Source organism: Emydura macquarii, unplaced genomic scaffold (assembly GCF_026122565.2).
Source record: "Emydura macquarii macquarii isolate MOO-44397 ecotype Brisbane River unplaced genomic scaffold, CSIRO-AGI_Emac_v2 contig_2205, whole genome shotgun sequence".
Taxonomy (NCBI): domain Eukaryota; kingdom Metazoa; phylum Chordata; order Testudines; family Chelidae; genus Emydura; species Emydura macquarii.
Window position 1 is genome coordinate 22,277,016 of NW_027132342.1, and position 14,966 is coordinate 22,291,981.

General features: G+C 37.0%; 1 protein-coding gene across 2 annotated transcripts in view; it reads left to right on the plus strand.

Annotated features, from left to right (window-relative positions):
* The window catches only part of NUP205 (nucleoporin 205), an 86,525-nt gene that overhangs the window by 38,689 nt on the left and 32,870 nt on the right, over nucleotides 1-14,966 (plus strand). For both annotated transcript variants that reach the window (XM_067559714.1, XM_067559715.1), the window contains 11 exons: nucleotides 548-757; nucleotides 2,004-2,103; nucleotides 4,735-4,872; nucleotides 5,166-5,355; nucleotides 6,422-6,542; nucleotides 7,079-7,169; nucleotides 7,610-7,774; nucleotides 10,437-10,561; nucleotides 11,512-11,626; nucleotides 13,335-13,484; nucleotides 14,574-14,648. In XM_067559714.1, coding sequence (XP_067415815.1) covers nucleotides 548-757; nucleotides 2,004-2,103; nucleotides 4,735-4,872; nucleotides 5,166-5,355; nucleotides 6,422-6,542; nucleotides 7,079-7,169; nucleotides 7,610-7,774; nucleotides 10,437-10,561; nucleotides 11,512-11,626; nucleotides 13,335-13,484; nucleotides 14,574-14,648 — 1,480 coding nt within the window. The remainder of the gene's footprint in view (nucleotides 1-547; nucleotides 758-2,003; nucleotides 2,104-4,734; nucleotides 4,873-5,165; nucleotides 5,356-6,421; nucleotides 6,543-7,078; nucleotides 7,170-7,609; nucleotides 7,775-10,436; nucleotides 10,562-11,511; nucleotides 11,627-13,334; nucleotides 13,485-14,573; nucleotides 14,649-14,966) is intronic.

Genomic DNA, 14,966 nt, shown 5'->3' on the forward strand with positions numbered 1-14,966 from the left:
TAAATTTAAAAAAAATTGGGCCCATCGTGCTTTTCCTGTGCACTCTTCCCACTGAAATCTATGAGAATGAATTTCAGTCATTTCAGTCATTCAATCAACATTCCCTTCCCTTCTGTGTGCTGAGTTTCAGCCTTATCATTTTGAGTGTATTTTGGTTTTAATTACAAATCTGCTGAGGTTGGGGCCTGGTCTGCACTTACTGGCAAATTCGGCAGCAGTCAACGGGAGATACACAAACTACTACGTATCTTCCGTCGACTTCCTAAAGTCCGTTCTGTGCACCGTCTCCACTATGCTGCGCCAATGGGAAATGCGTTCCCGTTGACGCAGAGTTACTCTTTTTCAGGGGGTGGATTTATTAAATCAACTTCCGGATCGATTGGGTGGGTCTTCACTTCCGCTCAGTTGATCCGGAAGAATCGATCTGACAGCAGCAAATTTGCTGCTATCAGTGAAGACATACCTGGAATCTTATTACTGTTGTCTGTTTCTCTAGGGATATTTCTTAAGTTGGGTCCTTGATGGGTTTTTTTTTCCTCTTGGTAAGGTTGAACTGAATGAGGTTGAATCTCGGTGTGAGGAGTATCCATTAACCCGTGCCTTCTGTCAGCTCATCAGCACGCTGGTGGAAAGTTCATTCCCTTCTAACTTAGGGGCAGGACTGCGTCCACCAGGCTTTGACCCCTATCTGCAGTTCCTCAGAGACACTGTATTTCTCCGATTTCGCACCAGAGCTTACCGGAGAGCTGCTGAAAAGGTAATTTTTAATTGTGAAGATAGTTCTTTTGGGATATGTCGATTTGCATCTGAGTTCCATCCTGGTAAAATGAATTGACATAGCAAATGCACTTTAGTTCCTGGCTTTAGAAGAGCTGTGATGTGCAAGTTTGATGCAGCACTGATAGCCCTGAGCAGTAAGTCCATGGATTCTTTAAACCAAATCTATAGCCAAATGACACCCTTCACTCCTGAAAAGCAGGTTGTGGAGAGATTTGCAGTATATATCTTCGTTGTTCAAGACTCACTTGGTTATCATTAGGGGGCTAGAACACTGAGCTTCTTGATTCTAACACATTCAATAGACAAAGTGATCGCCTTTCAACAGCCAGCAAGGAGACACCGAAATTTGCCACTGATGTGTTCACGTGCACCTTCCACGTTCAAAATCTGGATCACAGAGTGGAGACTAGAAAGAGCATTTTTAACACTACTGTTTGCATTGTCAAAAGCAGGCTAAAATTAGTAAAAAGTAGGGGTGAGAGTTGTATTGGGTATCCATACTCCTCTGGTATGATAAGAACTCTATTCCTGATGGCAAAATGTCTCCAGCCACCTGAGAAATACATGGAGTTAGCATATCTGCAGTTGTTAAATTCTGATATTTTATAAATGGTTTTGTTACTATTATTTGTACCAGTTTGTCTAATGATTGCTAAACCTAAGCATATTTCACATGCCTGATTAGAACCTGCATCCACTAGTTAGAGTTCTCCTTTCTTCATGAGCATTTCACAAGATTATTTAACCAAATAGTGTTAACATAGTATTTTAACTTCTTGAAGCATGGAGTTTGAGATCCCCGATATGATTCTTTTTGCTGAAAATGGATTTTCATTAAAAGAGTGACCCATGCAGTGCAAACAATCAAGTTTAGTAGCATATTTAATTCTTTTATACATTTCAGAATACTTTTGCATGTAATTTTAAATATATATAAAATAAACTATAGTTAAGTTTGCAGATGTTCTTTTTTAGTTAAAAAAGCATACTGATAGTATTTTAAATTCTCTGACTTAGCAATTTCCTAGTGCTGTGGGATTGTACTTTTAAAAGCAGACACATTTTTCTTTGTCTTACCCAGTTCATTGTTGCATTGCTTCACTTTCCCATCTAGTTATATTTTTGTCATCCTGACTTCGTATTACAGTATTCATAATATCCTGTGTGTGGTTTTTATGTTCTTTTTTGTTTGATTTTTTTTTGTTTTCTGTGATTGTCCACAGTGGGAGGTAGCTGAGGTGGTTCTGGAGGTTTTTTACAAGCTGCTGAGAGACTATGAACCTCAACTTGAAGACTTTGCGGACCAATATGTGGAGTTACAAGGTTACCTTATTCATTCATTTGCTGTCAAACAAGATTATTATTTTTACTCTGTTTCATTACCTCTGTGTTGTGATTTTATCACATTTTACAAGCAAGTTGGTTCAATGCTTAGATAGGAAATACCCAAGGAACTCCAATGTGCTGCTTTTTCAGTAGACTGCGCTCTTTTCTGAATTAGTAATAAATCAATGCCCCAGCATGAGACTAGGGTGCAATGTGCTACTTACTGAAGGTGCTGTCTTTAAGATGAGATATAAAACTGACATCTTGCACATTTGTGGTTCTTAAAGATCTCATAGCATACGCGGAATATTAGGAGCATCCTGGCCAAAATTGAGTTAGGAAGTTATATTTTGCTGACCAGAACTTGGCCTGCAATTTCATTTAGATACTGTAGTATGAATATTCTATATTGTTAAACAGCTGCTTTCTTTTACCATGGATGGTGCGTGAAGTGATTTTTGCATATGTATAATTTGTGAAGCACTTCACATTCCTTCAGAAAGGAAGTATAATATAAGACATTTGAGCACTTCTTTGTTGTATATTTTCTACTCCCTTGCCCCCACATATCATAGCAGAAAGCATCCTGACATACACCAATAAATCACTAGGTACCAGGACCCAAGGAGGCAAGTGAACTATCAAGATTGGTAGAAAGGCACCAGCCCACCCATTTACCTTTTCTTCCTTGCATACTAGCATCCAGATTCCTCTAGTTTTGAGTCTTTTGGTTTTCTTCTAGCTCTTTCTCTATAGAAGGTACAAGAAAAGAATGAAGACAAAATTGAGAAAGGCAGTAGGGAAGAGAATGGGCTTCTTAGCTGTAGAAGGAAGAGGGCCTCAGGGTAAGGCTTACCCTGTGCATCAAAGCTCTAAACCAATGTTACAGTCTCAGTTCTTGTCCTTCGCTGACTCCAATGAGTCGGTGCTGTTTCCTTTGTATCGCAGACTTGCTATGGCATGATCCTGTCCTTTTGTGAGAGATGATCTTTTCTTCTAGTTCAATGACTTGTTCTCACAGCTGGGGTGTGGGCCTGATTGAGAAGAGGAGCTTATAGTCCTTAAGGTAGCCACATATTTGAAGGTGGGAGTTGGTGGAAATGCCAACCATGAACTTACGGGTCTGGGCTTTAAACCTTTGTCTTGTCTCCATGACATGGCAGCCAGATTGGGGAAATTGTAGTTGCTTCACCTTTTAGGACTGGATCTCAATTTATTAATTACCGGCTATATGGGCAGTCATCAGTCAGTTGCCTACATTCTTCTATCATTTACCAGTATCCAGTTGGCAACTGGTTTGAGGGGAACCTCTGCCATAGGACATAATCACTGCTAATTCTTGAGAGGAATGTATTATATTTATTGTGACTTTGCATAAGATTTTCTAGTAACTATAATTATCTCATTAAAAAGCAGTGTTTAACATTTCTTTTTTACTTTGGGATTTGAAGTATCTTATTTTTGGGCCTGAATTTCTGTTTCTTTGGCCTATATCTAAAATGTCCATTGTAACTCCATAGCCAGTTAGGGATGCATACTTGATATATTCTGTAGTCAGTTTTCTATTGATGTTACTGAATAGTGAAGGTTATCTCGTTTAGAATTGATTCATTCTAGGAAGTTAAGATCAGTACTTGCTGAACTCTGGTTTAATGAGGGGTACTACTCTTCCAAGGCCAAGTAAGATGGCACTTGCTGCATTATGGTGAGTTTGAGGCTCATGTTGAGTTTATTCACCTTAATTTTGGTTTCTTGGTGTCTTGTACTGCACATTTTTTAATGTGAAGTTTCCTCTTAAAGCTTCTCACCAAGCAATGCTTGTTAATTTGCAGTACACTCAGAGAGCCTTTAGAAACAGTGCTGAAGTGGAGAGCTAGGCAGAAATATATCTTACTAGTAAGTTTGGCACAGTCTGGAAGACCTCTAGATCACACAGTACAAAGGATCCTTTTAGCTCCAGTGTTTGTGTCCTGTACCATCTTCCTTTCTCTTGTTTAGGAGGATAATAAACTGGGAGTGTTAATCTAGACTTATTTGCAAAGCTTTTTCTTTTGTCTTCTGATTTTGTTTTCTGATGGCATTTTAGTTTCAGACCAATGATCGTTTTCTTCCATGCTCTAGTTCATTGCAGCAGATATTTATAATATGTATATCAAACTTTCAGTGCATCGTCAGTTTTCTTTTTTCCACACATTAGGTCTTCAGAAGAATCTTCATGCAAATTTGTTGCTGTGATCTAAAAAGGTTCTGAAGGACCCTTCATAGGGAATCATAGGTGATTCTAAAGAGATTATGGCTCAACTGTGGCTTGGGCATCCTTTACAGATTTAATTAAAGGTTGGATGTTCCCCCTGGTGAAAACTAAAATTCTGCTTTTAGGTTTCAAAGGCTACCTTGTGGCAATCACCACCACTGTTCTTTCCTAGCTTTTGTGAGCTGCTGTCTGCTTTAATGGCTTTTGGCTGGAGAGTGCTCCAAGGAATTTTCTTGTGATATCTTGCATTGCATTGAGGTGTTTGCCATACCAACTATTATTGAGATGTTTTCTGGTATGGAATAGAGTAAAAGGATATCTCTGACAAAAAGAATTACTAGTAAGTAATTTTACCTATTTTTATTCTTTTTTAGGAGAAGAAATAACAGCACATAAACCACCTGGATTCAGTCTGATGTATCATTTGTTGAATGAGTCACCAATGTTGGAACTCTCCCTTAGTCTGCTGGAAGAAGGGGTTAAACAGCTTGATACTTATGCCCCCTTTCCTGGTATGTGCCATTAGTTTAATTTAAAGGTATTAGTGAAGAGTTTACTAACCTCAATGTGATGCTGATATTTCTATATATATATTATCTGTTCAGCTCTTTTGTTTCTCAAATATATAAAGTTATGTTTTGAGGGAAGTTAATTGAAAACAAGTTATCAGATCTCAAGGAACTTTCCTGACAGAGTATTTTGATAAATGAGTTGTTTGAATATTACCTTTTTGTAGCGGTTCCAGGAATTGTGGCTTGCTTTGTAACTGTTGTGTATGTTTGCTTTTTTTGCTCATGTACTGTAGGGAAGACACACTTGGAGAAAGCAGTGCAATACTGCCTTGCACTTCTTAATCTGACCCTACAGAAGGAGAACCTTTTTATGGACCTCTTACGTGAGAGCCATCTTTCTCTGATTGTCACACCTCTGGAACAGCTGCTGCAAGGAATCAACCCTCGCACTAAAAAGGCAGACAATGTGGTGAATATTGCCAGGTAGGCACACATTCCTTTGGAGGGCCAGGCATTTTAGCTGTGTTGGAAAGTGAAGAGAAGCCATTGTGGCCCTGATTCTTCAGTTGGATCCACACAGCAGATCCTTCTGCTTGCTTAGAGCCTCCCTGAAGTCAGTGAATTCTGCTCAGCCTGAAGGGTCCACCTGCATACATCTGATTGCAAGAGTGGGGCCCATTTTTGTATCTTCTTCTTTGAAATTTCTGTTCTGAGGAATTTTTCTAAGTTACACATAATTTCTGTGAAATTCAGAACTTTTAAATTCATTGCTCACCTGCGTATAACCTTTATTTCTCCAAGCTGGACTTTTCATGATAGCCATAGATTGAGCCAGTTAAAAATTCCTTTGGCCCAATCTGCCACCCGAGCTTTTTGCAGCACTGCTGGTCAATTATTCCCATTAAAGGGACACTGTCAACTTGATTTTCAAACAGAGAGCTATGCAGTTTCAAGTACCACACTTGCCATTGAATCCCTCTGCCAATGTTGGTGGTTTACATGACCTTTTACTATAGACAATACAAACAAATGGAAAACTGACTGCATAGGAGAAACAGTGAAATCATTAAACACAAAGTCCTATAAAAACAAAGTGTGTAACTAGTTTTTTCTCTAATCTTTTTGTTATCATAATCTCAGATGTTACGTATAACAATAGTAAGTATACAGTTTTCAGATAGAAGTCTTTCAGACCCATTGCTCTTTGTCCACCTGTTTCCTGAGGGTGTGTCCAGTTGCCTTCTTTCTTTTATATTGTCCCCTTTTAAAATGGATATAGTGTAAAAGAAACAGCAGAAAAAATTCTGGAAGTGATCTTTCTCCCCTGGTCAGTCTTTATTACTGGTGGTGAGAGTGTTTAGCTGCTGTGTCCGTCTGTAGACAAAAATCTCAATCTGTAATTTTAAAAGTTTGCTATATATACTGGATTATTCATATTTGATTTTAAATTGTTTCAGTTTACAAATGTTCTTTTTCTCTGGATAGTATTCTTTTGGAACTCTGGAATGACCAACAATTTAATTACAAATATTCTTGCAATTTTTTAAAGGTATCTTTATCATGGCAACAGCAATCCTGAACTGGCTTTTGAAAGTGCCAAGATCCTCTGTTGCATTTCTTGTAACTCCAACATACAGATAAAGCTAGTAGGAGATTTCACACACGATCAGGTAACTGCCATTCTATTTGAATTTGGGGAAAGAAAGTATTGATGGGAAAACAGAACTTGTACTACTTTAAAAAACCAAAACCCTAGATCATATGTGGTAAGGCTACATAGTGCCTTGTCTCTACAAAAGAACATATTATTTTTCCATAGCACCATGACGGTTGGTTACTTATTCATAGCATTAGGTTTTTAATGAAACAATCACTATGATGAGAAAATGACAGTTTTGTATGACATACTAACCCTTTTTTTGGTTAGACTGTCCTTCCTAGGGGTTGTTAATGTAGTGTATTTTTAAGACAATATAGTTCAAAATATTATTTGTCATGTGGCTTTACACTTGACCGATACTTAGAACAACTTAGACCGCAGTAACTAATGCTCATCAGTTTGATCACATTTTTGTCAGTGAAATTTACACCAGTGTGTGAAACTATAAAATTTCACTTTTAAAAATCATCTTGTATTTAAAGCAATGTTTTTCTTCACCAAACTTCTTTCTGTTTTTCATTCCCAACCTTCTATTTCTGAATCCAGAGTATAAGCCAGAAGCTGATGGCTGGGTTTGTGGAGTGTTTGGACAATGAAGATGCGGAGGAATTAATTAATCCAGAAGATGGTGTGAATGGTCAGTTTTTATTTACATGATTATCTTTTGTGTAGATTCATATTGCTGAAAGTGAGTTAAGGAAATACATGCAAGTACAGCTTCCAAACTACTGAGCAAGTAAATTGACTTGACCAAGACTGTTTTAGTTTTGGCACAACAGTTGCACAGAACACCCCATAGTTCTTCATTTATTTTAAATTAGGAAAAATTGTAAGAACAACCTGTTCAAAAATTGAACCAGTTTTTAAGAGAAAATATTATAAATTGCTCTGGACAAATTGTGTAGTGTTATATTCAATAGTAATTTGGAATTAATTCCTTGAAATTCCTAGTGTGATCTGAGTTTTACCCTTAGCTTCCTTTTGATTAGTTTGTATCTTGTGACTAGGGAAGGCAATGCAGTACTTACATTATCTTCATTTCAGTTTTCATCTGACCTTTTTTCACTTTCTAATAAGAACTGGAATCTGAAAAGAAGCAGTCTCGGATCCACCATGAAACAAAAATCCACATCCTGAACCTTCTCATCACCTCTCTTGAGTGCAGTCCACCCAATTTGGCCCTGTACCTTTTGGGGTATGAACTGAAGAAACCTGTCAGCACCACGAATCTGCAAGACCCAGGTATGTGGATGAAAAGGAGATATTGCGTTTAACTACCTTTTTTTTTTTGTTGAGACAATGTATTGGAAAGTTCATTGGGAGAAATCCTGATTCCTCATTCATGGCATCGAGGGGAATGGCCTTAATCTTCAAGCATTGGAACAAAAAAGTATATTGATACTAAATACAAAGTGTAAGCTACCACAGGACACATTCTTTTACACAGAATGTAAAAGACGGGGATGTACAGAATCTAACCTGGTTTGAACCAGTTATATCAGTTAGGAGTTGGCTTTTCTTTCTTCAAGTTAATCTATGGAAGAAGAAAGTGGATTTTTGCCTTGTAAGACGTGTAAAGTGTTTTTGTGCATCGGGCTGGATTTTCTTTTGGCTTTTTTCTTTTTAAAACCTTTAGAAGCGTCAGGAATGGCAAGTCTCTGGTGTTCTTTGATTTTGCTGGAAAACTGGGTGGGGGTTTGTCTGAATTTGTTAGCTTCCTCAGCTCTTAATTGAAAGGGTTGGAAGGTATATTTATTAAACAGACTTTTTCTTCCACCTCTTTTATAGAATGTTTTAGATAAATAATGTTAGTGAAAACAACTAAAAACCTGTTTGGAGTGATATGCAATAGGAGAATGGCTATCAAATTCAAAAGTAAGATCTACACAATGGTAATTAGGCCTATACTTTTGTATGGCACTGAATACTGGGCACTGAGGAAGAGGCAGGAGCAGATCTTGAATACAGTGAAAATGAAAAGGTTAAGATAGATGATTGGAATTACAAGGATGAACCATGTTCAAAATGAATGCATTAGGGGAAATGTGGTGGTGCCAATTATAGAAAAGTTGAGGGAATCCAGAGTTAGGTGGTTTGGGCATGTGAAAAGAATATATAGGAAACAGAGTGTTACCCTAGACTTCTAAGTTTAAGAGTTGGAAGACCCAAAACTAGATAGAGAGATGTCATACAAAAGTATTTGATTAGCTGTGGAGTTTCCAAGGAACTGCTTGAAGACAATCTGGAATGGAGAAGGACTCAAAGAGCCAACCCCATGGAGATGGGACAAAGCCTAGAAGAAGAAATAAATAACCTGTTTTAAACATTCTGAACAAAACAGAATACTCCTCCTAATCAGCTTTCAATTGCTTGATGTTGAATATAATCCCAGTAAATTTCCAGTTGTCCATAATCTTCCTGGAAAAGTGGGGTAAATAGAACCTGAATTTATAATGTGAAAAAACAAAATCTAAAAAATAAATAATTCAGGCTGTGTTTATGCACCAAAAAGACATATAAAAGGACACACGTCATTCCCCGCCTCCCCACTTACGGATTACTTTTATTTGCTGACAGAGGTTTGGCAGTTTCAAAATATAATATCTTAACAATAATTTCTCAACAGTTATGTAAACTAGTTGCTCTTCTCCACGTGTAGTCTTACCAGGAAAGGTAGAGGCACTTGATATAAGAAGTTTGACTGTCTGTGCTCACCTAAGTGCAAAGTATTTTTACATCATTGAGACATTAGTAGATCTTCAATGTATTATGACATTCCACAAGTATTTATATGTTTGACTTTCTAAAACTCATTTAGCATTGAAATCAAGGATGGAGATTTCAGTCCAGGTGGACATTATATTTTTGGTTTAATGAATTTAAATAAATTGTGTTGAATCTGACTCTAGCATGAAAAATGATTTTGTGTATGTGTTTCTTTGATAGATAGAGGTATTTCAAGAATGATTTTTCAAGAGGATACCTTGAATGTATTTAGGATCTTTAGATTTGTTTTATTGTAGTTCTCTCTGGTAGGAAGTGATAGATATGCATATCTGTGTGCAGCAGTTAAACAAAACATTTCACATTGGGATGATTATGGTGCTTTGCTCTGAAGACTTATGTTGTCATGTGAAACTCTTGCAGGAATTAATTTTTTATATCTCACCACAGACTGTTTATTACTCTTTAGATACTGTTCATGATTTTATAAATAGAGTGGTTATCATGACATAGATCAACAACTATGATTAGTGATGATTCCTCCCCATCCTATTCTTCAACCAGATTCTGAAACACTATAGACATGGAACTTGCTCTGTTCATCATTTGAAGGAGATAGTGATTAAAAAAAGTGTGAAAAGAAAGGGCTCTACTTTTACATTGAATCATTTTTTCTTTGTTAGTGTGCAAGTTTAACTATGTAAATTTCACAATATAATCAATGGAAGATGAGTATTAATCTCTCCTTTCAATGGAGTATTGACCAATAAATGCAAAGCTTGCTAGAGAAAGCAGGAATCCCAAATTGTTATGCAGTTTACCAAAATTATTAAAAACTTTATTAATAGAATTCATTGTTGTTTCTAATAGAACTGAAGAAAAAGGGTCTTAAATTGTTTGACATATATGAGACACTTTGTCCCCTCCTTTCACCAATGCAAAAGTCTCTCAAATACTTTGACTTCTAATAAGGTGCAATTCCCATTTCTGTTTAAATTACTATGCTAAAATTTCTGACAGATTTTGTGATGCTGGTACATGGAGCAGAGCAGTGGGTGCAGTGTAAGGTCTGTGTGAGGGATCTAGTTTCCATAATGGTATATATATACATTATGCATGTTAATGATATTTATGAAAGTCAACCAATGCTAAAAAATAATAATTAATCCTTTGTTTTAAGGTGTCTTGGGTTGCCCACGGACTTGCCTTCATGCTATTTTGAATATACTGGAGAAAGGTACTGAAGCAAGGACAGGCCCTACAGCAGTGCAAGAATCTCCCCATCTTGCAGAACTGTGTTACCAGGTATACAGAATATTTCCTGTTGGTAGAAGCTGAAACAGGATTTACCGCTTCTAGTAATGAGCACAGGGGTGATTATGATTTGATACAGTTTTGTTCCAAAATGCTTCTGCTAGATTTTTTACATGCTAGAACTTTTACTCCTTTCCCATCACTATGTAAAAATGTATTACTGCACATTTGCAGTAAAAGGAATCTGCAAGCACGTCAAAGTTAGTAAATGGATTCTCTTTATAAAGCAATCTTTGCTTTGTGTTTCTCTTACTAACGTCTGGCTGGTTAATGAAACAGTGTGTGTTAATTCTATTTTTGTATCATCAATTGTTTGCCTAGAGAATAAAAATAATGAATAATCCTTACTTGTAAAGAACTCACAACATCTTGTGTGGAGTGTTTTTTCCCCTTAACTTTGCAGCAATGACAAATAATTGTATTCTAAATAGAATGTATGCATGAACTAGGTACCTTGCATATGCAATTAAATCAGATAAAAATATAAAATTAAGTCAAGTATTATGCTATAAAATCCTTTTGAAATAAAAATGACTTCAAATGGAATTCATTCAAATTGCTTCTAAAGTCAGGAAGGAAGACATGCCACAGAAAGAGAGAGAAATGGAGTATATTTCCTTCCCTTCATGGATCCAATGATCGAGAAGCCTCCATACCTTCCATGTTAAGAGGAGAGGATGTTGCTTATATGGTGCCATAGCATGTGTGAATAGAAGCTAATCATCTGTCTGTTCATTCTAATCCTTCAGTGTAGTGACAATCTGGTGTTTGATATAAGTGATTTATTAAGCCTAATAGTAGGCCAATGGGGTGTTTGTTTTAAACAGAAATACAGTACTAGTTAATTCATATATTTTTGTGCAAATCTTATTTTTCTTTTGACTTGGTGTCTTTCAAATTTGGAATAAAAATTAATATCTTACTTCTGTTCCAATTTTCAGGTGATTTATCAGTTGTGTGCATGCTCAGATACGTCAGGTCCAACTATGAGATATTTGAGAACCAGCCAGGATTTCTTATTCTCTCAGTTGCAGCATTTGCCATTTTCTGTCAAAGGTAAAAAAAAAAAATTATTTAAAAGAAAAAGTCATATTAATTTAAAATTAAGTTTAAACTTTGGCTGGGAGGAGTCAAGGTTCTAGGTGAGTTCTTCCCCCATCAGATTGAATTGATTTAATCCAACCTGTCTGCGGATTTGTTCATTTAGCAAAGTAATCTTGGTTTTGTTAGTCTGAAGTCCAAACTGTAGTTGTGAAGCTGTTGTATACCATCATATCAAATTTGCAGACTGAGTAGGCATGGGTGAGAGGGGACATGGAAAAGAGAGACACTTTTCAAGATAGTTCATTTTCATGAAAATATTTTATTGTGTTTTGTAATGCATCCCTATTTACTTTGTGAATCCCAAAAAAGTCTAGAGTATTCATAAATTTCACTTCCATTACAAATTTGTTAGATCCTGCTATGTAATCTTACATTTTGAAAAATGGGGAATGCTTTGGGATCCATGTAGAGCCAAGGAAGTGAAGAATTGTTGGTTGCATTGTGCCATTTATAAATGTTATGTTATGAAAAGTTATGAAGGGCTTCCTTGTTATGAATAATTGTTTGAGATTATTTCTAATGCTGGCATTAAAATTTGAATGATTAATAGGTGCATTTTAATGTTTCTAACAGATATTTCTCAGATGTAATAATGAGAATAAGTTTAAAAACTAATTGGATGTATCAAAGGCTTGTCTAGGTGATGCAGTGGATTAATTTACTTATTAGTCTTTTACTATTTGTTAGTAAATGTGTATATATTGCCATGACTTTGGATGATCCTTCACAGAGATTAAAAAACAATGTCTACCTCAAAGATTTTACAGTCCTAAATTATATAAACCTAGACCATGAAGATTTCTGGAGACGATAGTTCAGGCCTGGTCAGGTTTGACTGAGGTCAGCATGTAGAGTAGAGGCACTACATGTGTAGCTATATGCTACAGTGAAAGGCTCCAGAGGCATGGACGCTATGAGGAAAGGCTCCAACAGCTTCTCCCTACTTCAGCCTTTCTCTGCTGCCCCCCTCTGCTGGAGCCTTTCCCTGCTGCTAGAGCACTTCACACTGCAAGGGGAAAAGCCTCTGGCAACCAGAAGACAGTGGGACACTATAGATGTGGGAGGCACTGCTTGGGCATATAGAAATACCCTGTAGCATATTTATCTATGGGATTCAGGCATGTAGGGTGCTCTGCTATACTCCTACACTACTCATCTAAGCCGTGCCTTATCATCTACACTACTGTTTATACCCATGCTAGCTGGGCATGCAGTGTCTACGGTATATGCTGCTGTAAGTGTAGACTTAGGCTGAGTATATTCTATCTCAACTGAGTGCCTAGTTGATGTTAATCTAAATCATAAAGACACCGTAATTGATCAGAATTGATCCTCTTTGCCTGGGAAAGGCAGACGACTGTGCAATGGCAGATTAGTGCTACAAGTTAAGAGTGAGATTAGTTCTCAGAACTCTTTTTGCATACACGTATGACCACTGCACAGCACACTGCAATTATTCCTGACTTTGGACAGTTCTATCAGTTCTTAGCTTTCATTAGCAAGCAGTAAGGAAACAATTTAGTCAGATGCAATTCAGCTGAAAATCAATTCTCTCACATGCATCCTCCATAAAACCCCACCCCCAAATTTTTTTTTCTTGTAATGCAGAGCAGTATTTTTATTCAGCTGTGTGATTTCTTTTCATACCTCTTTTACCTAGAACATGAGATTTCAGCACTAAACCAGATGTCTTGGCTGATAAAGACTGCATCTATAGAACTGCGTGTAACATCACTGAACCGCCAGCGTTCCCACACACAGAGACTCTTGCATCTCCTGCTTGATGATATGCCTGTAAAACCATACCTAGGTAAAATGGGGTATGGTTTGGGAGAGAATAGAGAAACCAAGACTTGAAATAGTGAGAAGTCCTCTTTACTTAGATCAGCCTCCTCTTTTATATAGACATTTTAGTTCTTGTCTAACATTTAAAAGCCTTTCTGGTATTTGGTTTGGTGTTGGCACTGCAGTTGAGGGATATGGACTGCATGGTATGGAATACAGGATTACACTCTTTCTCCCTTTTATTCTTTTCGTTTGGCTGTTGGTTTATTTGAAACATCTCTGTTCATTCTTCTGTATCAGTCTAGACACTTAGTTTTAGGGGCCAGCAGATAGAATCAGTATGGATTTTTGGTAAAATCATGTACTTTATAGAAGTAGGTTGGTGGCTTACTGTCCTTGGTTGTTTCTATCTTCCAGCAGGTGAAGAATCTTCTTTGCTGGCTGGTTTAGATAAGATTGTCAGCCAGACTGAAAGTCACAGTTTCATTCTTTCACAGGTCTCTTGCAGCAGAGTCGAGTCACAAGTTTATTTCTGGCTTTGACATACCATTATGATACGATATTGCACCAGGACACTACTCATTTATGTAATGTTGCAACTCAAAGACACAGATGTCACTATATTATATATTTACTTTGTCCTGCAAGACAAATGTAAAAAAGGTGACAGCAGAAAGCTTCACATGAATAAAATAAATGGCATAGGTGAAGAGATGCACAGAAAGGGCCACAATCAAAGAAAATTTCTCCCCCATCCACTTTCATGTGTCTCAACCCTGACCTGTTTTTTGTGAGGTGGATGTCTGATTATTAAGAACTGGATTGAGACCACCTATTCATTTTACATTGGCCATCGAACATTTACATTGTGTTTTAACCCTTCAAAGTACTCTACAGACATTACCTCTCTAACCTGGATGAAATCATTAGCTACCAGCCATCAGACAATAACTGTTTTCACTTTCTACCATTCTGGTCTGGTTTTGAACCAGTGACCTATAAGTGAGATATTGACCAGTTGCAGTCATATCATGTGCCCTTTCAGACTTGGTCAAATTGTTTACATATTTTCTCCATCTTAGTTTTCTGACTGATTGTATTTCAATACCCTCAGTTGATGGTGAAGGAGGGATGGAAGATGAAAGTCGATCAATCAGTGCGTTTCTTCACATTGACACTGCCTCCAAAGGTAAATGCTCTGGAGCTTCATTATTTCTTAAGGATTTTCTACTCATGAACAGGAAGGGCTGTCTCTAGAAGATCTACTTCAGCATGAAATGTGGCAGATGTATTCAGAACACTATTATCTAGCATGAAATAATGGATTTTAGAAATCAAGTGACAGTTTTATAATGAGGGAAAAATACAGGAAGGGGAGAAGAGGTAAAAGTAATGCACAAAGGAGGAGGCAGCAGTCTATAAGTGAACTGGCGCAGTAACCATTTTGGATGGTATCATTAAGTTTCTGTGACTGAAAATATTTGCATTTGTGTTTAAAAAAAATTTA